The 24,922-nt window shown below is 42.7% G+C and overlaps 4 protein-coding genes across 5 annotated transcripts; 3 read left to right on the top strand and 1 right to left on the bottom strand.

The window, feature by feature from the left end:
* Window positions 1–233: 233 nt before the first annotated feature.
* Window positions 234–694, top strand: LOC123083186 (uncharacterized). Its single transcript, XM_044505295.1, has one exon. It carries the CDS (start codon window positions 253–255, stop codon window positions 517–519), a length of 267 nt encoding a protein of 88 aa, XP_044361230.1. The 5' UTR covers window positions 234–252; the 3' UTR covers window positions 520–694.
* A 718-nt stretch (window positions 695–1,412) lies between these two features.
* On the bottom strand, window positions 1,413–10,078 carry LOC123088194 (protein DECREASED SIZE EXCLUSION LIMIT 1). Of its 2 annotated transcripts, XM_044510385.1 has the most exons (13): window positions 9,841–10,078; window positions 9,662–9,724; window positions 9,505–9,573; window positions 9,077–9,133; window positions 8,154–8,353; window positions 7,790–7,845; window positions 7,532–7,625; window positions 6,811–6,877; window positions 5,182–5,264; window positions 4,969–5,060; window positions 4,184–4,290; window positions 2,084–2,147; window positions 1,413–1,857 (listed from the first exon to the last, which is right to left on the bottom strand). In XM_044510385.1, exons 1-13 carry the CDS (start codon window positions 9,966–9,968, stop codon window positions 1,720–1,722), a joined length of 1,218 nt encoding a protein of 405 aa, XP_044366320.1. In that variant the 5' UTR covers window positions 9,969–10,078; the 3' UTR covers window positions 1,413–1,719. The 2 variants fall into 2 exon arrangements, with proteins under 2 accessions (XP_044366320.1, XP_044366321.1); XM_044510386.1 differs by lacking the exon at window positions 1,413–1,857 and having other exon boundaries at window positions 2,129–3,982.
* Window positions 10,079–10,267: 189 nt separating this feature from the next.
* LOC123088195 (histone H3.3) lies at window positions 10,268–11,170 on the top strand. Its single transcript, XM_044510387.1, has 2 exons — window positions 10,268–10,471; window positions 10,588–11,170. Exons 1-2 carry the CDS (start codon window positions 10,400–10,402, stop codon window positions 10,924–10,926), a joined length of 411 nt encoding a protein of 136 aa, XP_044366322.1. The 5' UTR covers window positions 10,268–10,399; the 3' UTR covers window positions 10,927–11,170.
* Window positions 11,171–11,448: 278 nt separating this feature from the next.
* On the top strand, window positions 11,449–21,531 carry LOC123084299 (uncharacterized). The gene is made up of 4 exons (XM_044505974.1): window positions 11,449–11,486; window positions 18,389–18,957; window positions 19,715–19,929; window positions 20,021–21,531. The coding sequence occupies exons 1-4, from the start codon at window positions 11,449–11,451 to the stop codon at window positions 20,675–20,677; spliced, it is 1,479 nt and encodes a 492-aa protein (XP_044361909.1). The 3' UTR covers window positions 20,678–21,531.
* The last annotated feature ends 3,391 nt before the right edge of the window (window positions 21,532–24,922 follow it).

Here is a 24,922-nt window from a genome sequence, read left to right on the forward strand (position 1 = left end):
AGGCTTCAACTTGTATCCCACATGTTGTGGACTTTGGTGATGAATAAACTGGTTTTCACCCCTCAAAAAAAAAAAAGCAGCGCCTCTCCGGGTTCGTCACGGTGTCGGCCTCCCGTTTTCCCGCCGAATTTACATCCGAGTCAGAGACGAGCAGGAACTTCATCGCCATGGCTGTGTTTGCAGGCCTATAAACACCTACGCGCACCCTCCGTCCAAGCAACACCACAAGCATTGGCTTCGACCTCGAGTTTGATGGCGGCCGCCGGGATGGACAGGTTCGCGGCCACGATGGTCTTCTGCGAGGCGCCGTTCGACGGCACCCTCGCCCCCGCGGTGCCCACCGGCCACGACGACGACAAGGCCGAGGGAGCTGCCTCGGTGTTGGAGGTGGCGTCGGCGTTGATGGAGGCGGCGAAGGAGTACTTCTCCGGCCCCGCGTCGGAGCAGCAGCAGCAGCAGCAACCGGGCAGGGACAGCGTGCCGGCCTTCTTGGACGCCGTCGGCCTGGAGTATTATTAGCACAGTAGTATGGACCAGAATTAACGTACTTGGTTTTGTTAAAATTTCGTTCTAGTAGTGATTGCACTAGTGTACTAGGATGTTGTTTGTTTTGGATGAGTGCTGAGTTAGCCTCTGTACATGAGGCATTATAAATTTGTAATTTGCCTTGGGAATCGCTGGACTTTATGCTGTGATATTCTACCTGAGTTTTCTTTTTTTGAGAAATAATATTCTACCTGAGTTCATCCTTGGATATGTCCCGAACTCCCGATACGTAAACTTCCTAAAAACTTCTCTGCCCCCTGAATTTCAGTGGGTGGGGCCCTTTCCTCCCCCGTTCTACAATCATATTTATCCACCTTGCTTATATTACGTAAACCATGTAACCTCTACGTAGGTGCGAGAATTGTTTTTGTTGCTCGGCCTCCATGGAAGTCTTCAAATTCAAATTTCAAATTTCATCAGAAGTCGTATTTTTACATTTCAAAAAATTCTGAAAAAAATTACAGAAGGCACAACACACATGTGTGTAAATTTTCAAAGCAAAATACGTTGAAATGAGGGTTGTGCAAAAAAAATCTAGGACTTTTCAACACACGATATTTATCCTTTCGGGCCATGAATTTATCTTTTGTGTATACATCACATTTCAAGGTATTTCATCATAAATATTTACACATATACACATAACATTCTTGTTTACTTGCACAAATTTTTTCAGATTTTTTAAACCAAAAAGTTTGAATTTTGATTTTTTTCAAAAATTTCAAGCTCTAGTGAGCTCGGTCACCAAACGTCCGTCTTCATATAGGTGTAGCATTACCCGTACGATATCAAGGTCTCACAAGCTTTTACCTACTCGCCAGAACGAAGAGAAAAAAAAAACCAAGTAAATATACTACGAGCCAACATAATTTTCTATTCACTTCTTTAGATGGTTACCCACTTTCAACTAACAGCACACCTCATGCAAACCGGAAATTATCTTGCCAGGCCATGATCATCGTGTAACAGTTCAGTTCTACGATTAACTAGGTTACACTAAGTTACAGACGACAGATGAACGTTCCTTTTTTTCACCATAAATTTCACAAAAACTTGTTTACTGTCCTCTACATACATGTATGGAAATTTCTTTATCAATCTACTGAAGCCAACAGATACGATGTTTCACCAAGTTACAAACACCATGATCATATGGCACACCATGATCAGATTCTATTTCTCAACCTCCTCTATTGCTATGTCAACTTTGCCGGGCGTTTTGGGAGGATACAGCTCCCATAACGCAACCGTGGTATCCGCCGAGCATGAGGCCAGCAATTTGCAGTCATGTGAGAAAGTGACCGCAGCACACTGCCAGCAAAAAGAAGAAGCATGTAGGTTAAACTACATGTCGAGCGGAAATTGACCAAGTTCTACGTAAGGAGAAAACTGAGCCGATTATCAATCTCATGACCCATATTCCAATTGAAGTAAACAGGAGAACTGAAAAGTATATTGTCGAATTATGGGACTAACCAAGGGAGGATAGATGCAAAAAGAAAATGTGGAGAGCAACTAGATGAAAGAAGCTGCATACCGTAGCGCTGTGGTACTTTAGAATCGCTAGAGCATTTCCTTTATTGTAGTTATACACTCGAATCCTGCAAATGATGCAAAACACCTGAAAGATTACACAAATGCAACATTTGCAAACTCAGGTAAACAAATAGAAGCATGCTTCTCAGGTGGACATCACCTACTCCTTGTCCAACTTTGCTTAACTCTTCTGCGCACATAATGCTACCTATTTTCTGTTCTCCACCTATCCTACTGTCATCTTTTCTCTGTCTTGCACTTCTGCTCTATTTTTCTTAGCTGTTTTGCCTTATCAGAGGGCACACAACTATCTGACCTCTGAAAACCTAATCAGCCAGCACTAAATCAGTTTGGTAATCAGCGATGACTAATCAAACGCAGCGGAGCTAGTATCATCCTGGTGATACTTCTGATACTATGATATCAGGGTGATACTAGCTTCATGGGTGATACTACAATATCAGGGTGAAACTAGCTTCGTGGGTGATGCTACGATATCAGGGTGAAACTAGCTTTGTGGGTGATATTATGATATCAGCTTCATGGGTGATACTACGATTTCCAGGTAGAATCGGGCGGGAGCACTCCAAATCCACAGCGTCGACAGATCTGCCATGGAATACAGGCAGGTAAAAGAAAAGATAGGCTGGTCCATGTCATAGCCATGGAGGTAGGCCTAGGCGTAGTATGCGGATAAGGGTGCTGCATTCCCACACCCGCATCCACTCTACCCGATGGATACAGACTCTTCCCGTTTGAGAGTTGACCTTGCGTCCAAAAATCTGCATGAATCGGTCAAGATCAAGAACACACAGTAGTAGAAGAAGAGAGCACAAGAACACAGCTGGTTCCTCCCAACCTCAACTCGGCCTCTTCACAGCCACCAGCACCAACGTGCCTGTGGATCCAGAGTCCCTCAACTACATAACGTGCTATAACCTAGGATATTCGGTATGTAACCCCCTAATATAAACCTATGTAACCCTGTTAGTGTATCAAGCGTATTTTAGTTCTAGATACATCCATTTTTATCCATTTCTCCGACAAGTATTTCCAGACGGAGGGAGTATTTGGTAATGCCAATTGATGGTAAGTCTACAAAATTGGATACCAATTGGTTTTTGCCCGTCTCTAAAATGGTTGCAACTTTTGGTATTTTTTGGTTTTGTCAAATGTTGGCTTGCCAAATACTGGAAGTGCCAAATGTTGGCATCAAACCAACATTTGGCCTGTCAAATGCCTCTACGTAAATCATTATGGAAACTAAATAACCCATGGCCTGTCATCGCTGGAGAGTGGCAGGAGAGAAATTTACAACTAAGACCCATTTCGGCCGATGTAAGATTCATCGATGAATCTTATAAACATATATACGAATCTTACGGTGGCTTTCATTTATCTTCAAGGATCTCGTGATATATGATTTGACCATGGTAGCACATATTTCACCAAGTCATTCTCTGACATCGTAACCAAATTTCATGTATTTCTTTGTAAGTTCAATAATTTATTGTATCTCATACTCCCTCCGTTCGGAATTACTTGTCGTGAAAATGGATGTATCTAGACATATTTTAGTTCTAGATACATCCATTTCCGAGACAAGTAATTCCGAACGGAGGGAGTACATGTCTTTCTACTTTGCGGCATGGCTTGCACGTGTAATGTGGTATCACCCAGGCTTTTAGTATCACAAGCAAAACGTAGTATCATCCGGAAATCATAATATCACCCTGATATCAATTTTTTTTTGATAAACATCACCCTGATATCATATAGTATCACCCACAAAGCTAGTATCACCAGGATGTAAAAATTACGCTTAGCCTCTGGCTCCATCCCGTTCCTCTCAAAGCTTGCCCGCTCCCCGTGGCGGTGGCCAGATAGGAGTTGTGATCTCCTAGTCCACCATGGAAATCATGAGACATCCATTTGATTAATTTACTTTAGATTGCATTCAAATATATTTAGTCTACCAATAAAAGTACTATATTCAAATCAGATGCAGTTATTGACTCAGGCAATCTGATCTACCAAGCCACTAAAAAGGTTATATTAGCATCCTTGGTCAGAGGTAAAAGCTAAGAATGGGGAAACAAACCTGTGATCCCAACCAGCAGTTGCTGCAATCTTGTTGTCTGGCCGAATCGCTGTACCCGCTACACCGGGTCTCTCAATTTCTATTTCATTCCTGAGAGAAAACGTGCCCTGTAATCAAGACAGCTACATTTCAGTTATGAATTTCAAAAGTATTGATTCCTAAATTGAAATTAAGCACTCAAGTGCAGGTGATGCTTGTGATGAAACGGATGCAAAAATCACACAAGTAGTTGACATGTCAAGCTATTGAGTCTGAATTAATATGAAGCAGATCATAAAGAGATGCTCGATTTCCCTAGTGTGTAAACTAGTTAGCACTACATGTATGAATTATCACATGGACATATTGCTCCAAATCCGGGCTGATATCCAAGTATGAAAAAACTGACATCTCAACACAGCTGTCAATTTGGATACGCAAGCACTCATCAACCTTCTGAAAAGAGGATATAATACATAACACCGCACCATCAATTTTTACATAGACTTGATGAACGCAAAGTCCTTAACTGATAGTGGCTTGCCCACTACTACTTCCCACAGTAAGCACATCTTAGTTCTTACATGTCTCAAGTGTTATTACTAATTGTTAGAACTTAGAAGCACTTTCTGGATGTATGATTGTGTCAGGATATACTTGAGAATATTAATAAAACTGTACTGAGAGTGGCATAACGTAGAACTCAAGGTGAAAACTCGGGTTTGTAGGGTACTACTCACAGCATGCATTTTCATGAAAAGGAGCTTATATAGCAGGAACAGAACATAGAATGATTGATGTCACACCTTCTGATGATCAAGGGCAAACATGGCTATTTTATTATCAGCACCTCCAGAGATCCCACCGGTGCATAAACCGTCAATAGCAATGGATAAAGCTGCACGCCTGCATCTTATTAGATCATACGTTGTATCATTCCATCAAAGGAAGATAAAGATAACTACTCTTGAAAAATGGCAGGTTACACAATTGAGTTAAAACTGGGTGTAGCAAGGGACCTGATTCCGAATGATACTTCACTGAAGATAAGGGTGACCCAGGCTTTCGTACATCCCACCAAAGAGTGCTTCCATCTTCATAACTGGTGGCCGTAAAAGCGATGTTTGTTAATAAAATGAACACACACATTTTTCAATCTTGACCCTAGAATTGGTATTTTAACCTTGAACTGTTGAATCAGTTTAATTCACCCCCTTTGGCCCTATCCCGTTGAAAACTTATGAACTTTTTAAAAGGTCGGAAATAGTCAAAACTCGATATGAAAAAGAGGATTCAATACTCCACAGATGACATGTAGCTAAACTTTTTAATAGTCAATATGAAATCCTCAATTTCCTATAAAGTTTTTTCCTGATAGTGACAAACTGAAAATGAATCAATAGTCAATCTGACAAAAAAGCTATTCGCCAAATTTCCTAAAGAGTTCTGGAGTCCACCCAAAAAAGTGATTTTATTATTAAAAAAATCCTGATTTCTATATTTTTTTATTAAGTGTAGAAGTGATGACACGTGTCATCTCTGTCAGCACAAAACATTTTGGGATAGGGCCAAGGGGTAAAATAAACCGATTCAAGAGTTCAAAGTTAGAAACAACTGGTTTCAGAGTTCAAGGTTGAATGCCAGCGCTGAACGCAAGCAAGGAAATAGGGTAAAAAAGAAAGGACTGAGAAAATCTTTTTCATTCTGAAAAATGTTACCGACATCACTTTAACCCAGAAACATACTATGGGATTGTTTATCATATAAAGTACTAGAGATCAATTTACCATATTTAGGTACCAACTATTGAAGATGAGATCATATTGAGATATCACTACAGTCATAATGTGACTAGCCAAAAACTCATGCCATAACACTAAATTCTTGAACCCTTGAAACATACTCACTTCAATTAATGGATTTATTTTGTAAAGATAAAGTTGCTTTGTTGTTCCACACAACACAATCAATTCAATTGTGTAAGTGTCATACACTCATACTTGTAATCTTTACCTGTGAGCTAATCAAATGAATATGCATCAACAATATCATTTGACTATGTGCTGCACATACCCATGGAATACACACAACAATGGTCATGCACATTGTGAAGCAGGAACAAATCTGTATGCTGCATATAGTCATTTGTCCACTTCACAAAACATCATCATTACACTTGCAACAAGAATTTGATCAAGTGTAACTTCTGCCATAGGGGCGAGATGAATTATCTTACATCATTCTCTCAAATTTGTGAGTGGAAAGATGATTCATGTGCAATATGACCAAGCTAAAGCATCCAAATACCGTTTCCATGCTACATGATAGTTACTATCCAGATAAAACATTAGATATGTTCAGCTTATGCTATTTTTTAATTATGCATGATCATTGCATGACACTTAGAGCCAAGACTCCCAAACAAAGGACAGAGGCCAGAGGATAAAAAGAGAGCATGGGTCCTGGACACTGATAGAAGGACCAGATTCACATTTAAACCATTTGCCAGAGAGCGAGCTCAGTTGCTTTTTAGCTGAAAATAGCTTAATAGTTTTTGTTGGGATACTACACTAGGCCATGGCACATGATAAATATGTTGAAATATTAGATACAAACATATTGGGCTTGTAAAATGTTGATCTGGGTACCTTGATAAAATATTAACGTAGCCTCCAGATGCACACGGGATGAAAGCTTGCACGGCCATGCATAGACCTACGGACAACAGAATTACAGTTTTCAAGGATTACTAACTAGCATAAATAGTGAAGACAAACAAATGGCACCGAACAATAAAAACGGAGTTTTATGACTGTCCTGCAGATGCAGATTATTATTCTAATTCAATATAGTTGTAAACAAATTCACGCATTATACCTTGTAATAACAAGAAAACTACAACACCACAGGAAACAGAAATAAACAAGATGCCAGAGAGCTTCATGCCATGGAAGAAGGTTTGATCCTACATCACATATATACATCCTTGCTAATGGATGGTGAAAGAGGTCAGTCAAATTGCAAGGCGTACATATCTTGGATATGTGTTTATAACTTCCTTCAACAAAAACCGAACAATGAATCAACGGACCATGTAGGTGGAGCTGCTGGATGGTCATACAGGCTTATATTAAGTCAATAAAGCCCAGACGAACAATTCTCAAACCCAACAATTCTGGATTTTTGGTAGACAAAAAATTAAAACAACAAAAATGGTGGAGGCTACTCTGATATCAAGTCTAAATACTTCATGGTTCTACTACGCGAGAAGTTACCACCGGATACACATACTACGTACAACCCAACTTGGTATTTTGTTGAACAACAACAAAAAAACTATAGCTGGAGTGCTGAAGAGTGAGGACAAACCTTTTTGCTTGGTAGGGTGACCTGTCATATTAGCACTGCATCTTTTGGGCAAACACATTATCTTCGTTGAATTTTTAATGTCCCAAAGTTCAACCTATAGATTTTGTTATGAAGTTACAACAAGAAAGCAGTGAGAACAATAGAAGTAACAACATGAACACAAAGCTCAGCCAGGCTTGCTTAATTGCATTATATTAAGTCAATAATTTATTTATAGATCATTAAGTTAGAAAAAAGATAGCATAGTTTGAAACTAACCTCAAACGATTCTTGACCAGCAATTGTCAATATATTTTGTCCATCCAAGGAACTGCCTAGCAATACATAAGAAAGTCAGCAATGCAGAAATAGGTTCCTTTTCTAAATAAAAAGTTATCAGACACCATGTTACAGTATGGTCTTCTTCTAAATGATGTCAGATTTGGAAATCAACAAAGTGTTATATTATGCCATTTAATTTGCAGTCTTTCCTCGACATAAATAAACGATAATGCTATGTATTTTTCCATTATCGAAAAGTTTACACTTCCATAATAAGTCAATAGTTAGTAAATTCATGTAGGATTCAGAGGTTATCACTGCTTTTAAAATGTGAAGGGATTCAGAAATGGTCGCACATTACCTTGTTCATATTCTTGTGTTCCTTCTGCAGGATTTAAACCATCTGATCCAGTATTATCTACAATAGGTACTCTTTGTGGCTCAGTGCCACTATTTGAGCGACTCAAGTTGGTTTGTGTGGCATGTGCAGAACATGGAACCTTAACCAGTGACATCTTACAGAAATGGTATGTACTTGTTTTAATTGTAAATATGGGCCTCCTGCAAGGGCACAAATAATGGATTTATAAATTCCACAGAAACGCATAGAACAAGGATGGGCCACAAAGCCTGCTAAAAAGTATGTATCCTTCCAGATTTCCACATGAACACTGTACATATTATCTTATCTCCTAAAATGCTTCACAAGTGTCCACACGTCTAGGCCAATCATAGTTAAGTCAAGATATATTTATAGGAAAAGAGAACTCTTGGTTCTAAAGGTCACCTGGTTAGAAGTTCTTCAAAAGGTTGCCACTACAGTCTACGGATGAGGGCCATTGTTATACATTTAGACTTAAAAGTATCATATTACAACAACATAACATCCGTCAAAAAAGGGTAAAGCACCATAAGGGTTGTGCCTTCCCTACAAGCTATAGTCAGGACGAAATACTGTCAGGTAACATGAATAACTTAATTCTTATGACATGGTACTCAGAACGATATCCAGATTTTGCTCACTGCTAACTGCTATCATGGGTGCTTGAACTGAGTTTGACCATAAAATTGATAGCATCACTGATAATCTGACCTTGGCAGAATAACACAATATTGTAATCGTAAAAACTTCTTTTCAGTTCTCCATGGGATGTGTGATTTGAAATATTATGTGCATGTGTGTTTCCTTGCATTTAAGTAAGCATGAGCCTATTCCTGGGTCCTGACTAATCATGCACCAGCTTATGTTTGATGTTAAGTTGTAGCATGTGAAGAAAATCATACCTTGAGAGCCCAGCTTCTTCAATCGCCCAGCCTTTGCACAAACCATCCCTGCCCTGGCTGTGTGAAAATGGATAGCACATATATTTACTAAAATTCAACAAAAATCATTTCAGTGGAAAAAAGCATGCTCAAAATAAGCCTCAAAGGAAATCTCTACCATACACATTCCACGACACAATAATGTTGTAGAAGTTAAAAGGCACTTGTAATTTCCCCAAAGTCCTGTTCAGCAACTGTAATTCAGTACTGGAATGCTACACCGTTTCAGCAACAGTGTTCCAAATACAGCTGCTGGCATGGTCATACTTATACTAGTACTAGTTATGGACACGGGGAATTCTTGTCTAGTAACCAGCATCCTAGGCTAAGCTGAGTTTCAGAAATACAGTAACCAGCATCCCTGGCAGACTTCACCCCAATTCACTCACCTAATGACCGCGTTCCCAAGCCCGGAGCCAGAGGCGACGGAATACACCCCAGCCGCGCCACCGTGAGCCCTACAGAAGGAAGGACACGCCATCACTGAACCTCCCGAAACCAAACCACACCCGTCCCCGCAGTCTGCAGAAGCGCACGCGGGCTTACCAGATGGAGGAGACGGTGCGGTGGCTCGCCGTGTCCCAGATCCTGAGCTCCCCGTCGGCCGCGCTGGTGGAGCGAAACCAGAGACCACGCGTCAGCGCACAGCAGAGTCGCGTTCGGCAGGGTTCATCGTAAGCGGCTGATGCCGTGGGGAGAGCAGAGAGGGGTTCAGGAGGGAGTACCCGGAGAAGAGGAGCGGGAGTGCGGGGTGGAAGCAGGCGTCGCTGACGGCGGCGCGGTGGCCCCGCAGCACCGCCACGGGGTCCGGCGACGGGCGGCGGCGCGGCCTCTCCCAGTCGCTGCTGGCCATGTCGCCCGGCGAACGAAGTGCGAGACAGGCAGAAGGCAATGCCGTTTCTGTCCAGCGCTCGACGCCTCAGCCCAAATGCCCACTCAAGAGGGCCGGCCCACCACGAACCGGCGCGCGGAGCCCAGGCCACTGAACGCCACGCCACGCCACGTCAACGATCCGCGGCTCTCGCGCTCTCCGCCAACCAGCGGCGAGCACACGGATCCTGTGCTTTCTCGGGGCGGATCGGAGCCGTCGACCGGATCGGCATCCCGAGGCCTTTTCGCAAACGGTAACTGGGTCCACGCGTCCCGCCCACCTGCTCCGCCTACAAGTACCCCCGCCTACTGTCCCCCACTTTACTATTCGCCCTTCCGCATCCAGTTTGGTCGCCTTCCGATTCGAACCTCCCCGAAATCCGCAGCAGTCGACAGGAGGCCAAAGGCGCCGCCATGGCCCGTACGAAGCAGACCGCCCGCAAGTCCACCGGCGGCAAGGCGCCCCGCAAGCAGCTCGCCACCAAGGTCCGCCCCGCCGCCCCCTCTTCTCTTTCGATTTCGATCTGTTCATTCGTCCTTGTTGATTCGAAGATTTGTTGGCTGACGTTTTGGAGTTTGAATCGTCGTTGTGTTTTCATCAGGCGGCGAGGAAGTCTGCGCCGACGACCGGCGGAGTGAAGAAGCCCCACCGCTACAGGCCCGGGACCGTGGCGCTCCGGGAGATCCGCAAGTACCAGAAGAGCACGGAGCTGCTGATCCGCAAGCTGCCTTTCCAGCGCCTGGTCCGCGAGATCGCGCAGGACTTCAAGACGGACCTCAGGTTCCAGAGCCACGCCGTGCTGGCCCTCCAGGAGGCGGCCGAGGCGTACCTGGTGGGGCTGTTCGAGGACACCAACCTGTGCGCCATCCACGCCAAGCGCGTCACCATCATGCCCAAGGACATCCAGCTCGCCCGCCGCATCCGTGGCGAGAGGGCCTAAGCTGCCCCCTCCGCCGACGCCGTTAGTGAGTCGGAATGAGTTGATTCTGGTTGTAGTTTGTTCCTAATTGCTGTGCTAGGTCTCTCTGCTTTTGTGTAGAAGAAATATGGTTGTTGGTACAAGCAAGACGAACTTGTTATGTGATGATGTTACTTTTGGTTTGCGATGAAGCAAACGTATGTCGAAGACCTCAGAACTGCTGTTGTTGTTAGCAACGACTCAGCTCTTGTCGTGTCCTTGATCCCATCGTGGTGTTCTGTCTTGATTCCTGCGTGGTTTTGATTTGGGTTGTGCTGTCGATGGTTGCCGTGCGGTCTACTCGTTCTGTCGTCGGCGGCGATGTGGATGCAACCGTCTGTCCACGGCGAGGTCAGACACGTTTGTGATGCTTGTGGACGGTTTTTTTTTCTGCTCGACCTACCGACTCACGGAATCGTGGTCGCTACAACGGAGTTTGAATATTTCCTTGCTACTGATAAAATTTGAATATCGTTTCGTGGTCGCTGGTGAGCTGTCCCTACCATGGAGTTTGTTGAGAAGATTGTGGCGCGTGCAACACGGTATGACCAACTTCGTGCGAAGGTGTGCAAAATCCCATTAAGGGGGCATGTACTTATCTTACGTCTTGCATGTAATTTAGAACTAAATCCAGTTCTTGACTTGCATTTTGAACATTTGTATGTACAATATTATTAGGGTTGAGTATCAACATTTGGGTTGATATAAAAAATCAATATTATTAGGTGCGTCATGAGTTTAATTTTTTAATTCTTCAGTTTTTTTTCACGGGTGGTAACTTCAGTTTTTTTCGTGGGTGATAACTTCAGTTTTTTATATGTTGATATTTTATATATAACTATATGAGTTTGATTTCAGACAGTTTTTATATCCGAAGTAAAAAAGAACCAGAGGGAGTAATAATCTAGGGTGCAAGTTGATATAGAACTCGATGCATTTGAAACTATTCACATTCAAATTTGTAGCAAATATTTTTGAGGTGTCGTGTATAACATGGATGCATGTTGTAAAGTAAATCGTTTTCTTAATATCTTGTATTTTAGCAGAAGATTTGGAGATACTACTAAACTTTTACCTAGTGTGATAAAGAAATGAAAGAACCAAAAACGACCACTCTTCATTTGATCATAGTGGGTTTCCCTCACAAAAATAATTTGGTTGTGGTTGGTGAATGCTCGCCTCTTAATTTTTTTAACACAAACGCAGAAGCTCATACATACGCACGTACACTCACCCTCTATAACGCATGCACACTTCCATATGAGCACCTCTAGAAACTGAGCCGGCACTTTATCTTGAGATTGACGAAGTCGCCACAGACGCATGCGTAGTCGACGGGAACATCTCCTCCCACGGTACGCACATTGCTGGAAGGTTTGAATAAATCCAAAAAAATGTGAGCACTAGTGTCAAGCCTAGGACTTTGAACTCTGGTAGGCTAAAGATACCACTGTTCTCCTAAGCATCTAAATCATTGACCAGTCAAAATCGTGAACCGGATTCAGAATTGAACACCTTAATTGAATGTGAGAACTCCTTAAGAAATTATTGACCCATTAGTGTTGCATGATGGCATTAATTTTCCTTCAGTGATGAGAGCGTGCATGAGACTGATACATTTTTATAAGATAGTTGTTGCCGATTGATTTGAGAAATCATTGAGCAGTAAAAAAATCATGAATCGAAGTTAAAATTGAACACCTAAGTTGAATGAGAGAGTTTCTTCAAAAAACAGTTGACCAAGTAAAAATAATCAGGTGGTGAGAAGGGTGAGAGACTGATGTATTTCTGTAAGAATGCAAATTAATCCACAGATGTGCACGGAAGTTTCTTGCGGTGGTGACCACAAGTATTATATTGGTGCTACAGTGTTGTATGTTAGCATTTTTTTTGTCAAGGGATGAGAGGCTGTGAAACTGATGTATTTTTGTATGCTAGTTGCTACAGATTGATTTGAGAAATCATTGATCAGTCGAAACGGTGAACCAAATTTAGAATTGAACCCCTCACTACCTCACTTGAATGAGAGAGCTCCTTAAAAAATTGTTAACCAACTCAAAAATTAGAACTCAATCCCGAATCATATTGGTGTTACAGTGTTGCATGTGGCCATTATCTTTTTCATATGATGAAGAGACTGATATATTTTTTATAAACCAGTTGCTACCGATTGAGTTGAGAAATCATTGACCAGTTGAAATCATGAATCGTATTTAAAATTGAACACCACACTTCAACAAGAGAGCTCATTGAAAAAATGTTGACTAAATAAAAATTGGGAATCCAAATCAAAACAGTTGAATTAGAGGCCTTTACCCATAGGGAGCTTAGTTATAGTAGATAGGAGAATTGTGCGTCAACGTTTAATTTCAATACTTCTTTTGATTCAAATTTAGTACTTCAACCCAATTTTTGCCAACGTTTTCATGCATTTGCACTTCAAATTGAACTATATCCATTAATTGTCTAGAAACAGAGAAGAAAATAAAAAAATAAAAAATAAAAAATGAAGAAAATAAAACAAAAGAGAGATAAAGAAAGAAAGAAAATGTTGAGTGCTTTGTAAGCATAACCCACCGCATGCCACCGCGTGCGCAGCTTGTGAGCATAACTGGAGTTGTCTTGCGTAGAATGCATGTCTCTAGCATGATCTTGACATCAACCCCAATAGTATGCAGTATAAATGATCTACCCAATCTACCATCGTACTAGTAATAATGTATAATCTCACTATTTAAGGTACCCTGATTCGGACATTTATATCGGCCAACTGATAAGAACATGCATTGCCCCTTATGGTTGGTGACATGCTCCTTCAACTCCCACTTTCACTGAACTACCTTTAAAAATGCGCCCATTGCCCTGCCCTTGCCCCCTCTCCACTCAAGAGAAACATACTCACCCTGAAGGCTATTATAGTGGCTAGGATTACTCAAAATCATTATCATCCATTGACCGGTCGGTTGTAGGCTGAGAACAATTCGACACCTCGTTGTTTTCTTCGAGTGATTCTATTGTTTGCTATAGTGTGAAGTGGTTTCACTTAGTTTTCTCATGTTGCTACAAAGGCTTACAGTTAGTACACAAGAAATGTGTTGTGACAGTGTAAACTTGTTGGATTAGCTAAAATTAGAGTTCAGATCAAACTGGGAGTTGGAGGCATCTAGAAAGTTTTATCAAGATTACCAAAATGACCTTGTGATAAAAAATATTTTAAAAGCTTCACTTGATTGCTCTTATTAATTGAGAAACATTTTTAAACCCATCCATATATTAATTAATAAACTTTAATACAATCGTTCATTACAGAATCCGTCTCGCAGGACGGTACACTCCGCTAAAGTTAACCCATCCAATCTAGGATCAAGACAAAATTTAGCAATCTCATGGGCCACTTTGGTCTTGTCCCTACTAATCCTGCCATGTCACACTATGGAATAAGTTGAACCACACCTAAGGCTTCCCTCTTTAAATCCACAAGAGCTGAGTTATCCAAAGCATTATTAGACAAATAAAATTTCATAAACAAACGATTAGTCTCCAAAATGGCGGGCTTATGGTGGAACTGCAATATACAATCCCACTAAACAAGATCGCTGTTCTATTTCCTCGACATTTAACCACAAGTATTATATTGGTGCTATAGTGTTGTATGCTGGCAATTTTTTCGTCAGGTGATGAGAGGTTGCAAGACCGGTGTATTTTTGTAAGCTGGTTGTTACAGATTGATTTGAGAAATCATTGATCAGTCAAAATTGTGAATGAAATTTAGAATTGAACACCTCACTTGAATAAGAGAGCTCCTTGAAAAATTGTTGACCGAGTCAAAAATTGGAACTCAATTCTGAATCATATTGGTGTTATGGTGTTGCATGTGGCCATTATCTTTTTTCAAATGATGAAAGCGTGCACGAGATTAATATATTTTTATAAGCCAGTTGCTACCGATTGAGTTGAGAAAGCATTGACCGGTTGAAATCATGAATCAAATTTAAAATTAAACACCTCACTTCAACAAAAGAGCTCATTGAAAAATGTTAACTAAGCAAAAATTGGGAATCCAAATCAAAATTGCCCTCGATTGAATTAGGCCTTCACCCACATGGAGCTTAGTTATAGTAGATAGGAGAATGGTACATTAACGTTTAATTTCAATGCTTCTTTTGATTCAAATTTAGTACTTCAACTCATTTTTGCCAACGTTTTCATGCACTTAGGGCCCGTTCGGAAGTTCTCCACGAGCCAGCTTCTCCGTCTCCGCGTGGGAGCCAGCCCGAACGCATCAGCTTATGGAAGCCTGCTTCGCGGAGACCCGGCCCGCCGCAGTGTAATTTCGTGGAGCAGCTGAAGTGTAGCTTCTAAAAAAGAGGAAGGTGGAGTTGCTCTAATTTACACGAGAATGCCACCGCCAAGTCAATCCTGTACCGGTTCGCCCTTCCCCTTCCCCTCGTCACCCAGTTTCTCTTGTTCCCTCGTCCCCTTTCTACAGACTGTAACCCTATGAGGGCGCCGCCACACGGCCGCCGGCCTGCCGCCACCCATCCAACGAGGCGTCGGTGCTCCGCCGCATCCCTGGAGGTTTCCCATCCCATACCCACTGCAGTCGCCGCCCAATCTTGGACGCCCGAGCCTGCTTCAACTCCCTGCGTTGCTCGTCGCCGGTACCCAGTCAACCTGCTCCGTCAAGCTTGCTGCTGGATCCAAGCCAGAGAGCCCATTTCTCCTAGCTCTCTTCACCACGCCGGCTTCCTTCCTGACTATTTTGAGTTTGTACAGTGTTTGGAGCAATTCTCTGCTCCCGAACGAATCGCTGCTCCCGTTGGAAGCTGGCTACGGCTGGATTCGCGAGAAGCTGGCTATTTGGAGAAGCTGGAGAGGATCCGAACGGGCCCTTACAATTCAAATTTGAATTGAACTATATCCATTAAATGTCTAGAAAAGGAGAAGAAAAGAAAAAATATATAAAAGATAGAAAATAAAAGGAAAAATTGAAGAAAATAAAAGAAAATGAAGAAAATAAAGGAAAAGAGAGATAAAGAAAGAAAGAAAATGCCAGAGTGCTTTGTAAGAAACACCCGGCAAAGGTTGGCCTTTGCCGAGTGTTTTGTATTTGTCAAGTGTAACAAAGTAATCAAGACGATTCTAGTAGTGGCATCCATAGAAGCGCGTGAGCTTCAATTGAGATGGATTTAACAACCACCCATGGAAATGCTAATATTTTTTCGTTGCTCCCACATAACCCACTGCATGCCACGGCGTGCGCAGCTTGTGAGGATAACTGGTGGAGTTGTCTTGCGTAGAGTGCATGTCTCTAGCATGGTCTTGACATCAACCCCAATAGTATGTGGTATGAATGATCTTCCCAATCTACCATAGTACTAGTAATAATGTATAATCTCACAATTTAAACTCATGGTACACTAATTCAGACATTTGTATCGGCCAACTGATAAGAACATGCATTGCCCCTTATGGTTGGTGACTTGCTCCTTCAACTCCCACTTTAACTAAACTGCCTTTAAAATGCGCCCCATTGCCCCGCCCTCGCCCCCTCTCCACTCACGGATAGGATTGCTCAAAATCATTATCAGTCATTGACTGGTCTCTTGTAGGTTGAGAACAATCCGACAGCTCACTGTTTTCTTCGAGTGATTCTATTGTTTGCTACAGTATGAAGTGGTTTCACTTAGTTTTCTTATGTTGCTACAAAGTCTTACAATTAGTACACAAGAAATGTGCTGTGACAGTGTAACTGGTTGGATTAGCTAAAATTAGAGTTCAGATCAAATTGAGAGTTGGAGGCATCCAGAAATTTTTATTAAGATAACCTGAATAACGTCGTGACAAAAGATATTTAAAAAAATCTTCACTTTACTGCTTTTATTAATCGAGAAACATTTTTTAAACCTATCAATATATTAATTAATAGACTTTAATACAATCGTTCATTACAAAATCCGTCTCGCAGGATAGTACACTATGCTAAAATTAACCCATCAAATCTAGGAGTAGAATCAAGATGAAGTTTAGCAATCTCATGGGCCACTTTGTACTCTCTATTAATCCTTGCCATGTTGCACTGTGGAATAAGTTGAGTGACACCTAAGGCTCCCTCTTTAAATCCACGAGGGCTGACTTATCCAAAACAATATTAGACAAATAATTTTTCATAAACAAACAATTAGTCTCCAAAATGACAGGCTTATGCAGTGAAACTGCAATATACAATCCCACGAAACAAGCTTACAATTCTATTTCCTCGACATTTGAACGGACTGGAAGTAAATACCACGAAGAAATGAGCACCGATCCCTCGTGATCTCTCACCACCATGCCAACCCTAGCAAATCATCTGCCGCCATGAAGCTAGTATCCGCATATTGACTGAGAAACATGATGTTAGTTTTTTTTAGGGGTGGAAACATTATTTTATTGTTATGTTAAAGCTGTAACATTCTTCTAGGAAATTCCTTTTTTTTGAGAAAACCCGTAACTTTATTCATAGACATAACAATTAGGGGTACACTGATTTGGACCTAAGATCCAAGAAAATACAAAGTAACTCATATGACTAAGAATTATAATGAAATCTCTTGAAAACACCTTCTTCACAATATCAACCTTTGGTCGAAGAAATACTTCAAAAGCTTCGGTAAAGATACTACAATTGGACTGGAGCAATGATATTGTCACTCTTTCACCCGCACGAACATTACCAATAATGATTTTTGAAAGCGCCTTGAGCCGCCCTGCCAAAAAGATGATAAGTCTTGATCGATGAGCGTACTTGGGCCGGGAATGATCCCTTAGAAGTGCATGCCGTCGAATCACTATATCTTTACTATGGTGTCGATGCAAGATTTCACCTTCACAAAGAATCAGACCAACAAAAAAAGCTTGACACAACAACATAAACTCATCAGATCCGAATAATCTGATCTGCGAGAACAGAAAACTCTTTAACCTCATGGCACCGCCAAAAGGATGAGAGGAAATCTATTCTCGCGAAACTAATATCTTCACTAGACGTTGACGAAGAACATAGAGGTCTTGAAGATCCGAGGTCCCCCCCACCTCTCAGCGTCAAGATAGCAGCCGGAGGTAAGGGGACCTAAATTTCTCGGATGACAACGACGGCGGCGGCACGAGAAAACCCTAACAGATAGAAGAAGAAATACGTAGCAACACATTTTTATTAGGAAGTTAATAAAGCTGTAACATGATCGTAATATTCAATTTCGGGCTGACTATCTATCACGTAAAATAATACTAGTAGAAAGCCCATTAGTCCCCTGCCCCGGGTTCAGAAGTAGAAAGCCCATTAGCCGCTATTGCAAGGAGTCAGCAGCGAAGTCCCGCCCAAGAGGAAGTAGTAGAGTTGCTCAAAAAAAAAAAGAGAGAGAGGAAGTAGTAGCACCCGCACGGTTGCTATAAAAAAAAGTAGTACCCGCACCTCGCCTCGGCGCTCGCCGGAAAACCGTGTTTCAATCCGTCCGTGTCGGCGGAAGGAGATCACGGAGGGTGGAGGAGAAGGTCGGTTCCTCCAATCCCTCCTTTCTTCGCCTTTTCCATCCGTGAATCTGTCCTTGCGGGTCGATCTCGCGGCGGCCATGGAGCCGGATCTGGACATGGCGGCCATGAGAAAGAAGCTAGAGGATGCGGTGCTCGGCACCTGGCTGTGGGACAAGGAGCTGGACTCCATCGTGCAGGAACAGAAAGAGCGAGACGACGAAGGCGATTACGAGTACTACGAACCAGACGAACCGCACGAATCAGACCAAGAAGAAGAGGAGCTCCACTATGGTGGTTCTTGGGGGTACGGGTATACGTTCTACTACGAGGACGGGAACCCTTATTACGTCGCTGACATGGAGGAGAGGTGGGAGAATCAGATGCGGTTTCCTCCGACCATGTCCAGCGCCAAGAGACCGCGGGGGATCTGGGAAGGGTCCCTTCAGGTCGAGGGCCCGTGTCATCAGCTCGATCCAAGTCTGTTATCTGCGCAAAGCTTGCGTAAGTGGCCACGCTTAATTGCAATTGTGTGGTTTTTATTTTGCGAATCCACTTAGTTTTAAGAATATATGGTGACTAGATTTTATATAATTTGAACCCAAAGATTCTAGAACATCACAGCCTGACAGATTGGTGGTCAATTTCTAAACATCAAGCGCCCGTTGGTTCGTAAGTAGAATTTTTGATAGATACTGTTTGTTAGAATTTCTGTTCTTATTTTGAATTGCAGGATTGAAAATCATATGTACTTTTCTTATGGTTTTTTGGCATGCAATTCCAAACAGAAGTTTTGATTCAGTCCAATCTTATGAAAAAAATATTTGTTTTTGACAGCTGTGGCATGCACCTTATCCTTCAGGAAAATTTCTTACGTTTTTTTATGTGAATCCACTTAGTTTTGAATCCTGCAAACCAACCGAATTATCAGGCCTCAAATATGTTTGTACCGGTGGCAAAATTTTAAAAAGTTTGACGGTATGCCTTTATTAAAAAAAGTTTGCATGTACATGCCCATTTGTAGCTCAAGCAAGTCATATTCTGTATTTCTACACCATGTCCAATGATTTGCTTGTGAACCAAGGGAAGGGAGTTCCATAAGTCATAAAAAACATACCTAAGCATATGTAAGGAGAAAAATCGAGAGAAGTCTTCCTTGGGTTCTATTCTAGTATTCCCAAGTTCTAATCCGTATGACGTTATACATGTATCCACATCACAACTTTTGATATCTAATGATTTGTTTTCATATTGCCTGCAGTGCCTCCATTGCCCAGATGGGAAAACTGTTGGGTCGACAAAAGAGAGAACGAACCTTGTCGACGGGCTATTCAAGTTTTTAGTTTGAATTTATTGTCTCCTCATGATGCCGCGTTAGAGGTGTACGGTATGATTGCGTTCCGAGATGTACGTAACAACCAACTACGCAACTATATCTTTGAATACTCTAGAGACAAACCATGTAAGCTTAAGCCGGTGAGTTATGTTGTACCTTTTTCTTATTGTCTCTTTATTGAAGACTATTGAAGAAACCTGCAGGATATATGTCTAACTATACAATATACAGGGTTCTTGTAAGCTTCAACCTCTACTTAACCCGCATCAAGGCATCTATGCAGTTGGGCTTGTGCTAATTGAATATCGTTTGCTAATTAAAGACCAAGAAGGTGAAGATGATAAGGTGTTAATAGACGGATATTCGGTCTATGCTCCATCTTTCTATGCAGAATATGAAAGGCTCCATTGGCACATTAACACTGGCCACCACGGCAGCGTCGATCTAAGAATGGCTTCTATCCCAAAGGCCGTATTGGCTGTGTTGGAGTTTGAGGTGCATCATCTTGGGGACAATTTGTTTAATTCACTTACAATAACTGCGGTTTATCGTACCATGCAAGGGGGTGCTTTTTCAGTCTTCAATGGCAAGTTGAGTGTTTGCAGGCTGCCACCGGTCACAGTTTGTGTGGATTACACCAAGAATTTGACTATAGACTTGTACACGTACAACAGTCACTCAGGTGATGATAATTGCTATCCTGATGGCGTTGTTGGTGATTCAAAAATTCCTGGATATTTTCATTACGACATTGAGGATATTATGTCTGACACCGTGTGGTTTAAACCGCAGAAGAGTGGAAGCTCGACAAAATATTCAAGTAATTTGTACGGTCTTGTAATGTCAGTGAAGGTCACATGGTCTAGCTTGTGTGTACCATGTCAGTAAGATTTATATGTGCAAGGTTTGTACAATATACTTCCATATAAAAGTGTTTTCTTAGTTAGAATTGATTAATTTAGAGTTATTTTCACTCTTTTACCCACAAGTTTCATCGTTTGTGACATATATTACTAAATTTATACTCCATTTAAGCAAACTCGTCCCACATTTTACCCCATTTAGTATTTTCCTCAGTGTTAGTGCTGATTGGTCGTGCCACCTTTGAGGTTTCTCATTCTTTGGTTTTTGTCGCTTAGTCCTTTTTTCAGCAGCAAACCGTCCGGCGCACTGGTCCACTGCTCCTGCCACTCACACGACCTCCGCTCCCTTCGTGAAGCCTGTTGGAGAGATTGTCGTTGCCGCCCCTCCACCTGTGGAAGTTGTTGCTCCGACGCGGGTGGACAACGGCAAGTAGGACACGAGGAAGGTGCCAACGGAGTGGGGTGGCGTGGGATGTTGCCGCCGGGCGCCACTATCTCTCTCGGTGTGCTGCTGCAGCTGCCTTGCACGCCGGTGTATCGCACACGAGCTGCTTGATGGAATGCACTCCCTCTAGCTGAGGGACAAATAGCTCTTCTCGCGGGCATACATGGTGCCTCACATTGAGGACCACCCGTACCAGTGCGCCCCCAAGGTGGCATTCCTCCCTGGTGTGCATGTGTGTTGTGTGCGAGCTCGTGGGTGTGTTGTGTATGTGCTCAATTGACCCACGGCAGCCCGAGCGCCTCGCCCATCCCCTCCCTCGTCCACACGTGGTGCCGAAGTCGATGGCTTGTCGCGAGCTTGGTGCAGTTGTTGTGCTTTCGCTGGCAAAGAGCTAAAAAGCATGGACGCGGGGTGGAAAGAGGGGGATACGCATACGTGGAAACGAGATATATAAAATAAAATAAAAATAAGCCATGTAATATAGAGTTAAGACAGAAAATTAATGAGAAAGAGATCAGAATACTGCCCCATCCATTGTCTCTTCTATCAAATGCTTGATGCTTGATTGATCCTTTTCCCGTGTCATTGCAAGTTGCATCTTCGCTCTCACCCCTGGGCAATCGATTGGCTACCAGTTGTGTCGGTCCCAGATGCAATGCTACCTAAAAACAAGCAGCCAAGTAGCAAGAATTCATCATTCAAGATTCAGCAGCACTGCAAGCATTCAAGTATTCAACTACTCAAGGGAGTAGCAGTTGGCGAGCAGCACAAGCATTCAATGAGCAAAACGTCGAAAGCTCTCTTCACATCCTTTCTAGTCAGCTCTTGACGTATTGCAAAGTGAGATCTTTTGTTACCTTTTGGATGTGGGATTGCTTTGACAAATGTGGCCCATGGAGGATTGATGCCATCCCTAAGGTTGTAAGCCATCATGTACTCACAACCATTGAACTTATAGTTGCAAGGAAGAGCTTCTCTGGCAACAAGTCTAGCAAGCAGTTGTGATCTCAGCAACACATTCATGTCATTATGAGAGCCAAGCAACCCAAAGGATGAATGTCAAATTCATATATCATCCAATGCAACAGCCTCGAGAATGATTGTTGGATTGTTGCAATGGCCTCTGTACTAAACTTTCCACCCGGAAGTATAATTCTTCGATCTCCACTGCATGCAGTCAATTGATCCTAACATCCCAAACCAACCACTTTCTTCACTCGATGCCAAAAGACTCTCGATGTCTTCATCGTTGGGTGCCCTCAAGTACTCTACCTCAAAGATATCAATCACGGTCTTGTGTATCTTCGAACAACCTCCAAGATTGTATCTTCCCCGATGGGGACATAGTCATCAATGTCATCGGTCAAACACTCGTAGGCTAGGACTCGAACAGTCGCGATACACTTCATCAAAGGGCTTGCACTTATCTCTTTGCATGCAGTCCTCCTGAGCTTGAACCAATCATCATGCTTCTCCACAAGTTTTGCAATGGTGAGAAAGAGACTTGCGTGCATTCGAAATCGACGGAGAAAATACTTCTGCGGAAAGGTTGGATTAGGGTCAAAATAATCTATGATAATATTGGCAAGGCCTTGCACTCTATCGCGGTTGAGGTGTATGTTGAAATATGAGCAATTTATCGAATGATTTTATTAACAGAAATACTAGAAAAAGCATGACTAGTATAGCAGTGATAAAATAAGCCATGCGATTTGACAAAGAGAAGGTAAACAGCATGTTCATATATGAACCGTAACTAAACATATCTAGAGCAGACAGTATACCAAGTTGCATATATGAAATAGAGTCTAACATATTTAGGGCAAAAACTAGAACAAGGAACTGAAGAAGAACCTCTAATAGAAAGGGGAAAAACACGTACGGGACAACAGTAGGAGCAGAGGCACTAGACTTGGGGTCGATGTCCTCCATGTTGTCGAGGAGGTTGTCGACGTCGGGGAAGTAGTCGTCGTCGGGGAAGTAGTCGTCGGAGTCCGGGGCGTCCGTGACGAAGAAGTCAGTAGTCGCGCAGAGCGCTCCCCAAAAACCTTATCACCCATCTCCCGTACATGACTCAAAAGGTGCGGTTTCAGAGGCCTACTGTCCCGACCTGCGGTGCACGCCGCAAGCCGGGATGGGGAAGATTGTAGCAGCAACGCAGTGCTCAGGAACTGTGTGGCGAGAGGAAGAGGACCTTCTGATGTGTCTGTCTGGAGAGGAGCGACCTCTCTTATATAGGCACAGGAGAGGGACGCGAACAGGCTGCAACGGGGGTGAAGCAATGGAGGGAGACGAAGCGAACAGGCAGCATGCGAAGAGGTGCGCCGTTCGTATTCAGTCTCCACTATAGCAAAACGTTTCAGCTCTCGTGTGACCGTTCGTATACCCGTCGTACGTGGCAAAAATTTAGACATCGGCTCGGCTCATTCCCGCAACCCGCGGCGCGGCGCGGCGCGTCATGGCGAGGCGAGGCGAGGCGTGGCGGGCGGCGGAGCGCGCGTGGATGTCCCCCTTGTTCTCATGCTCATACATGTGGGGAAAGAACCTCCCTTATAAAGAGGTTCAACTCCCTCTAAACTAGAAATATGGGACTAAACTTTAGTTCCACCTCTTGCCTTGCACGAATGGGCTGCGTGGGCTTCTAGGATTTATTAGGAATTCTGAAACTGCTATTGGGCTAGGCCCAAATAGACAAAAATTCCAACAACCCCCACCAGATGCCAGAGGCACACAAAATTTGCCTTTCGTTCCAAAACACTGTTTTATATACCGGTACTGCAGTGGAGACTGTTAAGTTGAACTTCCACCTAGAACTCTATGCTACACTACTAAGCAACTTGAACAGTGGACTGGGCCTTGAACTACAAGTTTTCTGCGAATCTAGCTTCACACAAAGCCTTGACCGGTACGTGGCTACCGTGGATCTTCCCCGCGGGTATGCGTCATACTCCGAGACCTTTCATGAGTTTACTAGAGAGAACCCTACTCTCATAGATTGCGACGTTTTAACAATTAGACTCATATAGGTGCGTTCTTCAAAAGATGTTCTGCAGGACAACATCTCTGCTTCAAAGAGCCACTTAGAACACATTAAGATATACATCAACCTGCCATGCAGATTATGAGAGTATTGCATCTTCATGGAGTGGTATTTTTAATAGTAAGGGTACTCTCCTCCCAGTTGACCAACAACTTGTCTTCCACATCTAATTCACGGGATTTGCGATCACAAAGAATAGGTTACCACTGTGAACAACTCATATTGAGGGTCTCATACCCATCTCCCTCGATGAATTATCTATCACATTACGTGATAGACCCTTAGTGAAAGGATCTGCCAGATTTTTAGACGTTTGGATATAATCCAATGCAATAACTCCGGAGTTTCTCATTTTCCTAACAGACTTTAACCTTCTCTGAACGTGTCTTGATGACTTCATGTTATCCTTTGAGCTGTTCATTTTCGTGATCACAGTTTGATTGTCGCAGTTCATAAGGATACCCGGTACAGGTTTCTCAACAACCGGCAAGTCATTCAAGAGCCGGCGAAGCCAATCTGCTTCGACCGTAGCTGTATCTAGTGCTGTGAGTTCTGCTTCCATTGTTGACCTCGTTAAGATGGTCTGCTTGCAAGACTTCCAAGAAACAGCGCCACCTCCATGAGTGAATACATAACCGCTCGTGGTCTTAATTTATCTCATCAGCATCTGAGATCCAGTTTGAGTTACTATACCCTTCAAGCACCTTTGGATGCCCAGTGTAGTGAACTCCATAATTTGCAGTGCCTTTCAAATAACGCAAAACTCTCTCTAGAGCTTTCCAATG

This window comes from Triticum aestivum, chromosome 4A (genome assembly GCF_018294505.1).
Source record: "Triticum aestivum cultivar Chinese Spring chromosome 4A, IWGSC CS RefSeq v2.1, whole genome shotgun sequence".
Taxonomy (NCBI): Eukaryota; Viridiplantae; Streptophyta; class Magnoliopsida; order Poales; family Poaceae; genus Triticum; species Triticum aestivum.